The sequence below is a fragment of the Aotus nancymaae genome, unplaced genomic scaffold (assembly GCF_030222135.1).
Source record: "Aotus nancymaae isolate 86718 unplaced genomic scaffold, 86718_ANA_hifiasm-v0.15.2.pri h1tg000098l, whole genome shotgun sequence".
Classification (NCBI taxonomy): Eukaryota; Metazoa; Chordata; class Mammalia; order Primates; family Aotidae; genus Aotus; species Aotus nancymaae.
Window position 1 is genome coordinate 1,929,182 of NW_026988513.1, and position 12,621 is coordinate 1,941,802.

Consider the following 12,621-nt stretch of genomic DNA (forward strand, 5'->3'; position numbering starts at 1 on the left):
ATGGGAGTGGCAGGGCAGAGGTAGACTGTTCACTGTGTACCTTTCACATGTCATTTTCTAACCGTGCATTACCTGGTCAGATTACTATTTAAATTGTTAAATCGTTTATTAATAAAATTATTTTAAATTTTATTAATACAATTTATAAAATTTGCCCTGCCTTCACTGGAATAACAACAGCAAATCCTTTTGCCTGGGAGTATTTGGAAAGGAAGCTAGCGGTCTGCCTGGCGGAGGGAGTGAAAGTTCTTACGGGAGGCCGACCTGCTCCTAAAGTTGCTGAGTTGGAGTTAGAGCCTGATCCGCAGCATGGCTGTGCTGTGGCCTGGGCAGGGTGGACTCTGCAGTGCCCCTGCTGCAGCCACCTAGGGGAGTGCGGGGCAGGAGGCAGGCAGGAGGGAACAGGGCGAAGGCATGGCCCCAGGGGTAAAAAAAAAAAAAGAGGCGGGACAGAGAAGATGGTGTCCTGAATCTCTGCACTTGCTTTATTCCCATGGACCTATTCTTCTTACAAGAAGTCTAAGCCCTTATTTCCCAGTTAACTGCAGTAACTGTGTTAAATAATGTATAACCAAAGAGGTTTCAGCATTTCTATTTTTTTCTTAAATTTCTGTATTATAGGCAGGGTTATTTAGTATGTGATTGCGCTTGAATGTTTCCTTATGACAACTGGATACCTTCCAGCTTTCTCACCTCTTAGGATGTATGACAGTATTTCTCACAGGCTGATAGTAGCTGGAATTTCACGACTGGCTGTAGGGCAGCCCTTGCCTTTGCCTACCTTTGCTGTTGGAAGGCATGACTTTTGAAAGAAACATATGCTGTCAGAGGACAAGGCTGACAAGTCTAAGCCACTTCCTCTAGGTAGCCCTCCCAGTGCTGAGGTGTGGCCACCTGGTCCCTCGCCCTGGCCTGCTGGTCAGCTGTGATGGGGTGGGGGCTCTTCCTTGCCCTCTGGCAAGGAGAAAAGTGGGGGTGTCTGACTGAGCGTACCATTGCCGATGTCAGCTAAGTGAGCCAGGAGCTTCCACACAGACTCAGGCAATTGCTGATGCATGTTTGAGTTTTGGGAGGTGCACGGAGGGGATAGCAATATGCTCAAAGATATATTCTTGATTCAAAAGTATAATCATGGTATTTTCTTCTTTTCCCTCTTAGCGTGGAGATATAAAACTCCCCACAGGGTGGCCTTTGTTGAAAAATTAACCAAGCTTGTCTTAAGCCAGCTGCCTAACTTCTGGAAGCTCTGGATCTCCTACGTTAATGGAAGCCTCTTCAGTGAGGTGTGTATATGGACTCAACTAGAGGTGGAGCTGAGTCACTGTGCATTTCTGGTCTTAAAAATGTTAGATTTAAGTGATTTTTTTTTTAAATGTAGAGGCCCAATATCTATAACCGTCGTCATAGTTTAAGGTTAAAGTGTTATAAAGCCCTCTCACTTAGTAGCTATATGACCTCGAACTAGTCACTTTTCCTCATGTGCAAAAGGAGAATAGTCTGAGCATCTATCTTAACAAGTAGTTGTAGGGATTAAATGAGATAGGGAATTAAAGAAAAAAGAAAGCTTGAACTATTTTCAAGGACTCCAAATTGAGATAATGCCAGTCAGGCCAAATTCTGGGGGATGTGTGGTGGACTGATGAAACAAGGATAACACCTCAGCAGCCTGCACCCAGAACAAAGTAATCCATAGAATATGCAGTTTCCTTTGGAAAGAATTTAAAGATTCTGCAATCTAGCCCCATTATTATCAGCCTACGGAAGTTTTTATAAGCCTGTCGTCCAGCTTCTGTAGTCACACATTTATTGATGCTTAGTGTCTTCATCATGATATGATTGTAGCGTAGAATGCATGAACATAAAGGAATGACTCTTACTGTTGTGTGTGGCACATGGAAGCCAGCCTCGTTCGTTACTTTCTAACCTCACCTCAAGTGTGCCATGAAAGGCCTCCAGCTCCTAGATATAGATTCCAATGCCATTTGTCCTGGGTTGCCCAGGGCACCCTACCTGGAAGACTCAGAAGTCAGTTCTGTTTTGTGTGTCTGCAGGAGAGCTCTCTACGCCAAGAGCTCTAGGGGAGATAGGTGTCTTCTGAGGGTAAAGGCTCCTTTCTGCTTCTTTTTGACTTGGCAGCACACAAAGTGGACATGGACAAAGGCTAAAACCATTTTTTGGTTTTTTGCACAAAGGCGCAGCCTTTGTGGTTTAAGACCTCTCCTCCTTGGCAGAAAGTGGTTAAGTGTCAGAGCGCCTTGGGTGTCTTTGGAGTCTGATTTGACCATAGACATAAATTCATGCCGATATTAGGGAAATAGAGATGTGCTCTGGAACTTTTTTCTTTGTATATTTGAACTCCAAGTGCCTACTACCTCTGTTGTAAACCCACTAGATTCCTGCAGCCTTGTTTATATGAATGATTGATTTTCTGATCCATGAAATTTACCAAAAACAGGAATGTGTAATGCAAGAACACAAACTTCTTAGTGCAGGAAAACCAGTCTTGTAAGCAGGACTTACCAATGCATTTTTACCTTTAATTTCAGTATTCAGTTACTTTGTGGATTCTATAAAGTTAACATTGAAATATTAAAGCAATACTTAACTTTCTTTTCTTTGTTAGTTGAGCATGAACTCTATTGAAAAGTTAGCTATATACAGAAGTTCTTCCATAAAACAAATGTCAGGTTTCACAGGTCTGTGCACGTGAGAGTTGCTTATTGCTGGCTTAGGAAGATAATACTTTCATTTCAGTTTTGTCCTGATAAGTTTTTCCAATACTCTGCTTTTGTTCGTGTCACCATCAGTTTGTGTCTCTGTGAATCTCAGCATGAACAATGCTGAGGACAAGCATTGGGTCCTTGCCCTCTACACAATGACAGTAGTGGCACTGTGGGCACCAGCTTCCTCTCCGTGTCTGATCTGTTCCTAAACCAAATTGTTCGTGTGGGCAGGAAAGATGAGATGCTTCCCTGTCATGCCTTTGCACAGGCAGCATTCATAGGTTTTCTCACAGAACACTAGGAGCATAATGGAAACATCCAATGCCTATCACTTACTAGCTGTGGCCTTAGGCAGATTACTTCTGTGCACCTACTTTTATAGGACTGGTTTGAGAATTCAATGAGTTAGTATAAGTTAAGTGCTTATAATAATGTCTGACAGATAAGTAAGAGTTTCCTCTTATTATTTGGAATGAAATTTATTCCAGTATTTCCACTATTTGAAATCTCATCGGCCTGGCACTCAATAGGTGTTCAGTGAACAAAATTTGTAACATTAGAAAACAGTAGACTGATGAACTGCTGGAATAGAATCAAATAATGTCAAGATGAATCAACTCATCTAAAGAATTAGTCTTTCAGGACATGGGTTTTAAACCACAGTGTTTGTTTCCAGCCAAGTGGAATGAAATGTCCCTCATTTGCATCAGTTCCCACAGGTGGCCCACCACACATGGACAGGAGTCTTCCGTAGAATCTTTTCGAGATATAAAATTCCAAAGAATTTTTGTTCTAGGATATTTTAGTGAACAGCGAGTATGTTTTGCTTTCTTACAGATTATACATAATTATATACCAAACACATAAATGAAATATTTGGTTATAGATGAAAAATAAATGATCTGCTTCAGAACTCATGAACATTAGTGTTGAAATGAAGAAATGACTCTTAATTGATTGTGCTGAATTGGATATGCCTATGATATTTCTACCTATTTATGTTTATAAACTTAAAAGCTTATAGCAATAATTATTAATTACATGTAATTTTCTCTGCAGATTTGGGCATGTTTTGAAACCATGTGCCCTCTTCTGAAGAGCTAGAGGAAAGCGTAGGGCTGTAGGAAGGAGCAAAGGAGCTAGGGGTGCATGCTCCCTTTGCCTGTCTGCAGTGAAATCCAGACGCTGGATTCAATTAATACTGGGAAGAGTTCTGGGGCTTTTGATAGCATTTAATCTCATGCAAGAAAGCTGGATACTTTTTAAACACAATTTACTTGAATTTTCTTATTTTTCTTGTTACAAAACTATCTCGTATTAAGAGCCCATCCGTTAAAAATTTAGATGAAGTTTCCAACAGTTTAAAAAATAGTCAGTTCTTCAAACCAGTGAAGGCCATGTGAAGTAACAAATGTGAATCAAAACAGTGAAATCCAGCCGTTACTCTCACCACAAAGTAGTTTTGGTCTGTGTGTGCAGGAAAGAGTTAAGGTTTCTAGTTAACGAAATGGTTAATAGTAGGTTAAGATCTCACCTTTAGATATATTTTAAATATAGTGTATTTTTAGATAAAAATCTTTAAAACATTCAAATAATTGTTAAATATTAAGTCAGCATTTTAAAAAGTTACATAACTCCATAGTATATAATTAAAATGCATCACACATTCCAAAATTAGATTTCTTTTAAAAACAGGGTAAACTTTACATAATCCATTGTGTTGGAGATAATTAACTCTTTATTAAATTAAAACAGTAAGTAACAACTGACAGGGGTCTGCCCTACTAGTAACCCCCTCCCCTCTACTTTTCATACATTTGGAGAAAAGTCCTGGATTTTACAAAATTACCCTCCAGTAGGTTTCATCATCCACTCATGAATGCCTGTTTGGGCAAAATTGTTCTGGCAGAATTTAGCCTTAATTTTTGTATATTGTTTAACAACCGATTCTCACTCTTTTCTTTGAATTAAAAATATGTAATAGAACAAATGACTATGAAATAATCTTCCCATTGCGCGGTCCTACTATGTGCAAAATTTGGCGTCAGGTACTGTGGAGGGTACAAGCAGAGGAGACGCCCTTTGACACTCAGACACTTGCATTTTTATACTGGCATGTGCCTCCCTCCGGAGCACAGTGGAGCAAGTCTGCATGAGTCACGGTGCTCCGGGGCAACAGAGCCAATAGGGGGAGTGTATGCGTATACGTGCAGTCACACACACAAACATGAAGAGATTTATTGTAAGGTGTTGCCACATGTCATTATGGAAACTGACAAGCCCCAGGGGTCTGCAGGATGTGTTGCCCAGCTGGATGGCTGACGCTGTTAAGTTCCAGTTCGAATGCCAGCCGGCTTGAGACCTAAGGAGAACAGATGTTTCAATTCAACTGTGAAGGCAGATAAAGCCCCGTGTCCCAGCCTGAAGGCAGTCAGACAGGAGGAGGCCTGTAACTCATGGGAGGATCAGCTCTTTTGTGCTGGTCAGACATTCAACTGATTGAGTGATGCTCAACCACATCCAGGAGAGGCTCTGCTTTGCACAGTGCGCATGTTAATCTAACCCAGAGTAATGTTTCACCAAATATCCAGCACCCTGTGGCTCAGCCAAGATGACACAAAATTAACCATGATGAGGTCCTTAACAAAGATGTAGCTCCTGACATTCTGGTAGGTGCTGGGCTCTGCAGCAGTCTCTGAATTCATCAAGCAGAACAGACCTCTCAACCCCCAACCTTCACACAAAGCTCTCCAACCTCTGCTTATCCCGTTTGCTGACACCTTACATCTCCAGGAGAAGAATTGAGCCTGTTAGGTTTGAAAGAAAAATTTCATAGGGTTACGCCTCCCAGGGCCACTCTCATGTCAGGACCCAGAGTATTCAGGGCAGTTACCCTTTCCTAAGTATATTCAAGAAGGTCTGGGAGAACCCTAACCCTAGGTGATCATTTATTCACCAGGTACCAGGTACTGAGACACACATGCATGCATGCACACATAATATATGCACACACATATGCATGCACACACAACAGACACACTACACCATGTACACATATGTATACATATATGGAAACGTAATATGTAACATGCACATAAACGCATGTGTGCATACTCAATATGTAGACATACGCACAAATTTACATACATATCTAGAATATAAATAAAAGTGACCAAAATAAGCATGACCTTTCCTCTTCTAGAGACAGAACCAAAATAATTTTTTAAATTATTATGTTAAAAATTCTGGTAAGAGCTATAAAAGAAACACATAGGGTTGTAAGATAGAATATCAGCAGTGGGATGGAAGTCAGGGAAGGCCTCTCCCTGGAGGTGATACCAAAACTGACACATGGCACAGGGTAAGGACACAACCACACAGGATAGGGGGAAGCAGGCCCCAGGCAGCGAGAAGGATGCCCACAGCACCAGGAGGGCAGCTTGGCATATCTGAAAAGGAAGGAAGCCCCGATGGGCAGAAGCGTTTCTGAGCAGTGGGAGGGTTGGGAGGGACAGGCCCAGCTGGCAGTGGCTTCATCCATAGGGCGGGGAACAGACCAGCTTTCCAGTTTTAAAAAACGCACCTTGGTTGCGTGTTCGCGATGAATTGATGGGGACAAATGTCGGGGAGAGGCAGGAAACTGGTGGTTTGGATGAAGGCTTCATCAGTGGAGTTGGAGAGCAGTTGGTAAGTTTGGTTGTGTTTTGGAAGTGGTGTTAAGGTGAGGGAGAGAAGAGAAGGAGTCCAGTGTTGCTCCCAGTGGGCTCCTGAGTGAGCAAGAGTGCATTTGCCAAGCCAGAAAGACCTGAGGAACAGCGTGCTTGGAGGAAGTTTCAGATTTCCATTGATAATGTGGTAGATTGAGATTCCTGGGAGTTCTTCAAGATTCACATCTGGGTCACAGAGGAGATATTTGGACTGGAGGTAGAGATTTGGAAGGCATTAGGTAGAAATGATATTTGAAGTCACAGGAACGCACTAGACAGTATAGACAGAAAAGAAAAAAAGTGCTCCAGCCTAAGACCTAACAAACTGCAGCATGTAGAAAAGAGCTCTGTCACCTCAGTGACCATGGCATTCATTTGCTCTATGCCCATAACCCCATATCACCGACAGTGTTCTAATTCTGATCATCACACTGGGCTTTCAGAAAGCAGCTGAGCAGACATTCAGAGCCACTGGTGTTACCCAAGCAGGTGCGACTTAGGTGGGAGTCCCTCTGGGCATGTGTCCTTCCTCACTGCAACACCCACGGCAGCCGGTTCTCCCTCTGGTGGCCTGTCTCAGTCACCTGGGCTCACCTGCTGCTGTCTCAGCATGCCTGTGCTCACCTGGACCACTGCAGCATCCTGCTGGCTGGCCATGCTCGCACGCTGGCTCCTCTCATTCCTTCTTACTGTAGGCTTAAAACACTTAAGTTCCTTCTTACTTGTCTTAAACATAAAGGAAAAAGCAATGTATGTGTTAAACCCTGCTGTACAAAGAATTCTGAGTGTCATTGACCAATGAACTCAGGAGTTAGCTTTTTGAATGATTATTGAGATGAATTGCAGGTTTAGTTTTTATACATACCTTTAATTCTTTCAGACAAAAATGTATTTCTATAAAGAAAAAAATGATAGGCTGGGCGCAGTGGCTCACACCTGTAATTCCAGCACTTTGGGAGGCTGAGGCAGGAGGATCACCTGAGTTCAGGAGTTTGAGACCAGCCTGGCCAACATGGTGAAACCCTATCTCTACTGAAAATACCAAAAACTAGCTGGGTGTGGTGGCAGGCACCTGTAATCCCAGCTACTCAGGAGGCTGAGACAGGAGGATCACTTAAACCTGGGAGGCGGAGGTTGCAGTGAGCTGAGGTTGCGCGATTGCACTCCAGCCTGGGCAACAAGAGTAAAACTCCATCTCAAAAAAAAAAAAAAGAAAGAAAAGAAAAGGAAAAGAAAGAAAGAAAATGATAAAAGCTGCATAGTTTAATATAAAATTTTAAAATGAATGTAAACTAGAGTTTGAAGGATATTTGTCTATGCGTGTGCTGCCCATATTTTTGTCAGATGTGTCTGATAGTTTTGTTGAAAACACCTAACAAAAACTGCATGTAGAGTTAGTTTATATAATGAACATGTATATATAATGAACATAGTATATGTTCATAGTATATATAATGAACATATTGACATGTTCATTGTATAAACTAACTCTACATGCAGTTTTTGTAGCTTATACGGAAATAAATACATATACATGCACATAACATTGCTTGTATTTTAAAATTAACATAAAGTCAGTATCATGATCATTTACAGTGCACCTGTTCTTAACTTGAAAGGTCTTGACTTGTCATGCATTAACCAATAATGCCTGAGGGTTTTAACTGTGAAGGTTAACTTTTGCATTATGTCAAGGAAGCGTCAGAATTTTATTTTACATTGTATAATTTTGCTAATGCTTCTTTATTTAGAAAGTTTCCTAGGCTCATCCTTCTAGGTCATTTTATATAATAATATTTAGTTAGAAAATGTGTTAATAAAAAGTTAATTGAAATCCAATTGAATAGGTTTCTCTTTTAGTCAATATAGTTTTCCATACATTAAGGAGAAAGAGAAATATTGGAAAAAAACATGAGTTATGTCAGTAAACAAAAATTAATTCTAGAATGAAGAATGTATTTTCTCCTAAATCACACTGAAGATCTCTGAAGGAAGAGCTATAGTTTATAGTATTTTAAAAATAAAATGACAGATTTCAGATTAGGCTTCCTTTGGATTCTTTACTAGCTAATGAGAAATGAAGTTGACAGTGTTATCCTGGGTATGATACTGAAATTGTTGATGAAAAGGGTATATGAAATTCACCTATAAAATGGGTAGTTTCAACTTAATTCTTAGATTCATTTATGGGACTTCTCATTGGAATAAGGAAGGTTTTCTAATTAATCATTCTTTAATCAGAAACATAGATTATGCCGTGAGCATTCCTTTTAATCAAGTTATAGCCATATTTAATGTTCTCTTCATGTACAAGTGCTAAAACATTTCTTATTCTTATAAATTATTTCTAATACATTTTATTTTGTTTTTTAATTTTTAAGACTGCCGAGAAGTCAGGCCAAATTGAAAGATCAAAGAATGTAAGGCAAAGACAAAATGATTTTAAGGTGAGTAAGGGATAGTAAGTGTGTAGACTTTTTCACAGGGGAGGGTTTTTCATTTCTCATTTTGTGTTCAGGACATCCGTTATTGCCCAGGCACCATCTTTTAGTTACTGTCATCTGATTAATGACATTTCAGTGCCGTTGTGCTTGTTCCTGGTTTTCTAGAAAATGATTCAGGAAGTAATGCACTCTCTGGTGAAGCTGACCCGTGGAGCGCTGCTCCCCCTCAGCATCCGGGATGGGGAAGCCAAGCAGTACGGAGGCTGGGAGGTGAAGTGCGAGCTCTCCGGACAGTGGCTCGCTCACGCCATCCAGACCATCAGGTGAATATGGACACATTCTCAGAAAAAGGGGTACACTGGTTTTTTAGTTTTGGGAAAAAAAATACTCAGTATGGAATATTTTAAATACATTTGGTGAAGAAGGAATTCTTTTTCTTCTCTTTGTCCTTTTGCCCCCACTGTGTTATCTGACAGCTAAGCTTCTCAGCGTTCCTGGTGTTTTATGTCGGATCAGAATGTTCTACTGTTATACATCTTCTCTGTTTAACTCAGCATTACTGTTACTGTACAATCCCTGTTGTGATCTGTTTCTGTTTTCAGCCTCATGCTGTAGCGTGTAAGCTCCATGAGGAATGATTATACAGCGAACGTGATTCTAGGAATTGCTTTGCCATCCCACCCTGCTCACCTTCATTTGGTTGTGTTTGTTCACAGGCTTACTCATGAATCGTTGACTGCCCTTGAAATTCCTAACGACCTTTTGCAGACTATCCAGGATCTCATTTTGGATCTCCGAGTACGTTGCGTAATGGTCACGTTGCAGCACACGGCGGAAGGTGTGTTTAGAAAAATTGGTGACGTTTACTGTACAATGATTGTCTGAGTATGCCACCTCCTTTCAGTTTCCAAATCCTTGAAAATAAGAGATAATTACTCTTCTGGAAATTTGAAATTATTAGTTCATCTTACTTCTCGCTGCTCAATGGATTGTTTTTTCTTTTTGTGATGTAGTTTCAAATCAGTTTAGTTGAGAATTAAGACCATGCAGAAACTAAGATGGATATACTCGAAAACGTTTAAAGACGCAAGAACATCCTTATGACAGTTGTTAAGTAGAAGACATAGGGTATAAAATGTATGTAAAGTCTCATCTCAGTTTTGAAAATATGTGGATGTATAGTTTTAAATTTTAATTTATAGAAATCGATGTCCAGTCAAAGGACATTGATTTGTCTCTTAGCGTTGGTTCTCTGGATTCTAGAAGTTATAGATGATTCTTGTTTTCTTTATGTTTTATAAATTTTTCAGAATTTTCGACATAAAATCATAGAAAACAATAAAGCTTTTCTTTACAAAGCAGCTCTTTGGTTATTAAATTTTTTCAAAAACAGTCAAGAACATGGCTAAAATGGCACAGGCCATTACTATCTACTGCCAGGGTTTTGGGGTAGGAAGCTTACATCCCTGCAAAACTGGTGGGTGGTACACTGTGTAAATGGAAGGGAATGGAACCCAGGTGAGAGGTTGGCCATTCCCTCTTAGTTTATCACCTCCTCCTCACCTAGGAACCTGAGCCGCCCCAGTCCTGAAGGTTGAGCAGGTGGCATTCCCTTACCCAAGTGAGGCTCATACTGCCCTTGTCAGAAATGTATGGGATTCAAAAGTCATCCAAATTATTCATCAGAAATTTTAGGAAAAAAATTACCATATGGCTTATTTTGTACATGTCTAGTGTTGTGAAGAATCCTGAATAAGTAATAAATCGTTGTCTCAAGTTATCATTAAATCTAACCTAGAATTCCCCAAATTGGACTTTGCAGTAGAACCTTTTATTTAATTAGTATCTCATTAGAATAATCCAGTGAACAATATGTACTTAAATCCGCAAGTCTATCAAAATTATATTCTTGCCTACTTTCACCAAGTTTTTACAAACCTACGTAAAACCATTAAAAATCATAACCTGTATAAATTTTTAATCTGTATAAAATGTAGTGAGATAATTACAATAAAAAGTATTTGTGTGCTTGTTTTCATATAGAAATAAAGAGATTAGCTGAAAAGGAAGACTGGATTGTTGATAATGAAGGACTGACTTCTCTAGTAAGTTTAAATTGTTTTCCATTATTAGTCATTAGTATATATTTAAAATCAATGGTTTATCATATTAATAAGGAGCATATGCTTCATATGTTGCAACTGTAAATAGAAATATAAGTTCTTAACGTTTTTATTCTCAGAGACATTTTTGCTTAACACTAACCATAAATATTAAACAATTAACGAAAACAGTGGGTTTCTTTTAGAGTTGACCTTTTTCATACTGTATAACTTACTATTTTTGTTTGAATTACTTTTTAAAAAATAGAATATGCTTAATTCTAAATTACTCAGCAACTTAGACTTTTCAGAAAAGCAGGATAGAAGAGATGCTGTTGCTGGCTCTGAAGCCAAAACAAACCAAACAAACAAAAACCACCACCACAGACCACTGCAGATACATTCACAGGCCAGGCAGCCAACTGTGACCTGTTTCTAGACTCTTCATCTTCTCAGCTGGGACTTTTAGCTTTGAAAATCATCTTTGTGATTTCTTGGGTTTTCACACTTATCTCACAGGTGCTCAATGGAATGTTGTTTTCTTTTTGTGATGTATTTTTCATCATGACTGCGCCAGTGACGATGGCCAGGCAGCGGCCGAAACGTCCCAGTAGCTTTCACCAGGCAAAGACTTCCGTCTCTCACAGTGACCTGGCAGCCTGGTCATGTAGTCAGTGCCCAGGGCTGCCTCTGTCCTTCTTCCCTGTGACCCTTCACACTGGCTTCTACACAGGCTGGCCTCATGGTCCCTCATGGCCTGGCTCCTGTCAGGAAGAAAGGCCTGTCCCCTCCCAGGAGCCAGCTTACAACTCTCCTCTGTCTGATTGGTCGGAACACATTCTGTGCCTGTTGCTATCAGCAACAGAGGCTGGGAGACCACATGGCTGCTCCTGTTTTCTATCTTACCTTATTAAGAAAAAGGCTAGCAAACCTAGAACTACTAGTTTCTGCCTTAGATAAGGAAACTGGAATGAAATGGTCTTGACTTGCCCAGATTTACAAACCAGCGGTGAGTCAGGCTGTCGAGAAACAATGATCCTGCATAATGTTCTTACATTTCCTTGAATTTCTGTGTAGTCGCCCCTTGGTGTCCTCGGCGAGGATGTCTTCCAGATCCCTTCATTCTCAAGCCCCTAACAGTTGCCTTTCTGTGTCTTTGGACTCTATCCAGCCAGCTGTACCACTGGTGGAATTCACAGATGCAGAGCCCGCGGGCACGAAGGGCTGACTGTACTTCTCATGGACGGTCTTCTTCTGCGGGCTGGGGAATTTTTCATTCATTCTTTTCCTCCAAAGTTCAAGGCTCTAAAGTTAATATAAATACATCATATTGTTGTACCTTACTTTGTATATAATAAGGTGATTTAGAAAAGCAATGCTTAATAACAATTTCTTTGCAAATTAAGTCATGCTTAGATCATGATTTAAATGAGTTAGAGAAGTTTATTTTTAATAAGTCAATTACAATTCTATTTTATAGAATATTTTATAAAATATTTTTATAAAATCAGGCCCGTTGTGGTGGCTCACACCTGTAATCCCAGCACTTTGGGAAGCTGAGGCTGATAGATCACCTGAGGTCAGGAGTTCAAGACCAGCCTGACCAACATGGAGAAACCCCATCTCTACTAAAAATACAAAAATT

At 40.2% G+C, this 12,621-nt stretch overlaps 1 protein-coding gene across 3 annotated transcripts in view; it reads left to right on the plus strand.

Moving 5' to 3' along the window:
* Positions 1 to 12,621, plus strand: part of EXOC2 (exocyst complex component 2) — a 212,306-nt gene that overhangs the window by 119,407 nt on the left and 80,278 nt on the right. For all 3 annotated transcript variants that reach the window (XM_021676162.2, XM_021676163.2, XM_064370040.1), the window contains exons 13-17: positions 1,159 to 1,283; positions 8,812 to 8,877; positions 9,040 to 9,197; positions 9,591 to 9,712; positions 10,918 to 10,979. In XM_021676162.2, the coding sequence (XP_021531837.2) occupies positions 1,159 to 1,283; positions 8,812 to 8,877; positions 9,040 to 9,197; positions 9,591 to 9,712; positions 10,918 to 10,979 (533 nt within the window). The remainder of the gene's footprint in view (positions 1 to 1,158; positions 1,284 to 8,811; positions 8,878 to 9,039; positions 9,198 to 9,590; positions 9,713 to 10,917; positions 10,980 to 12,621) is intronic.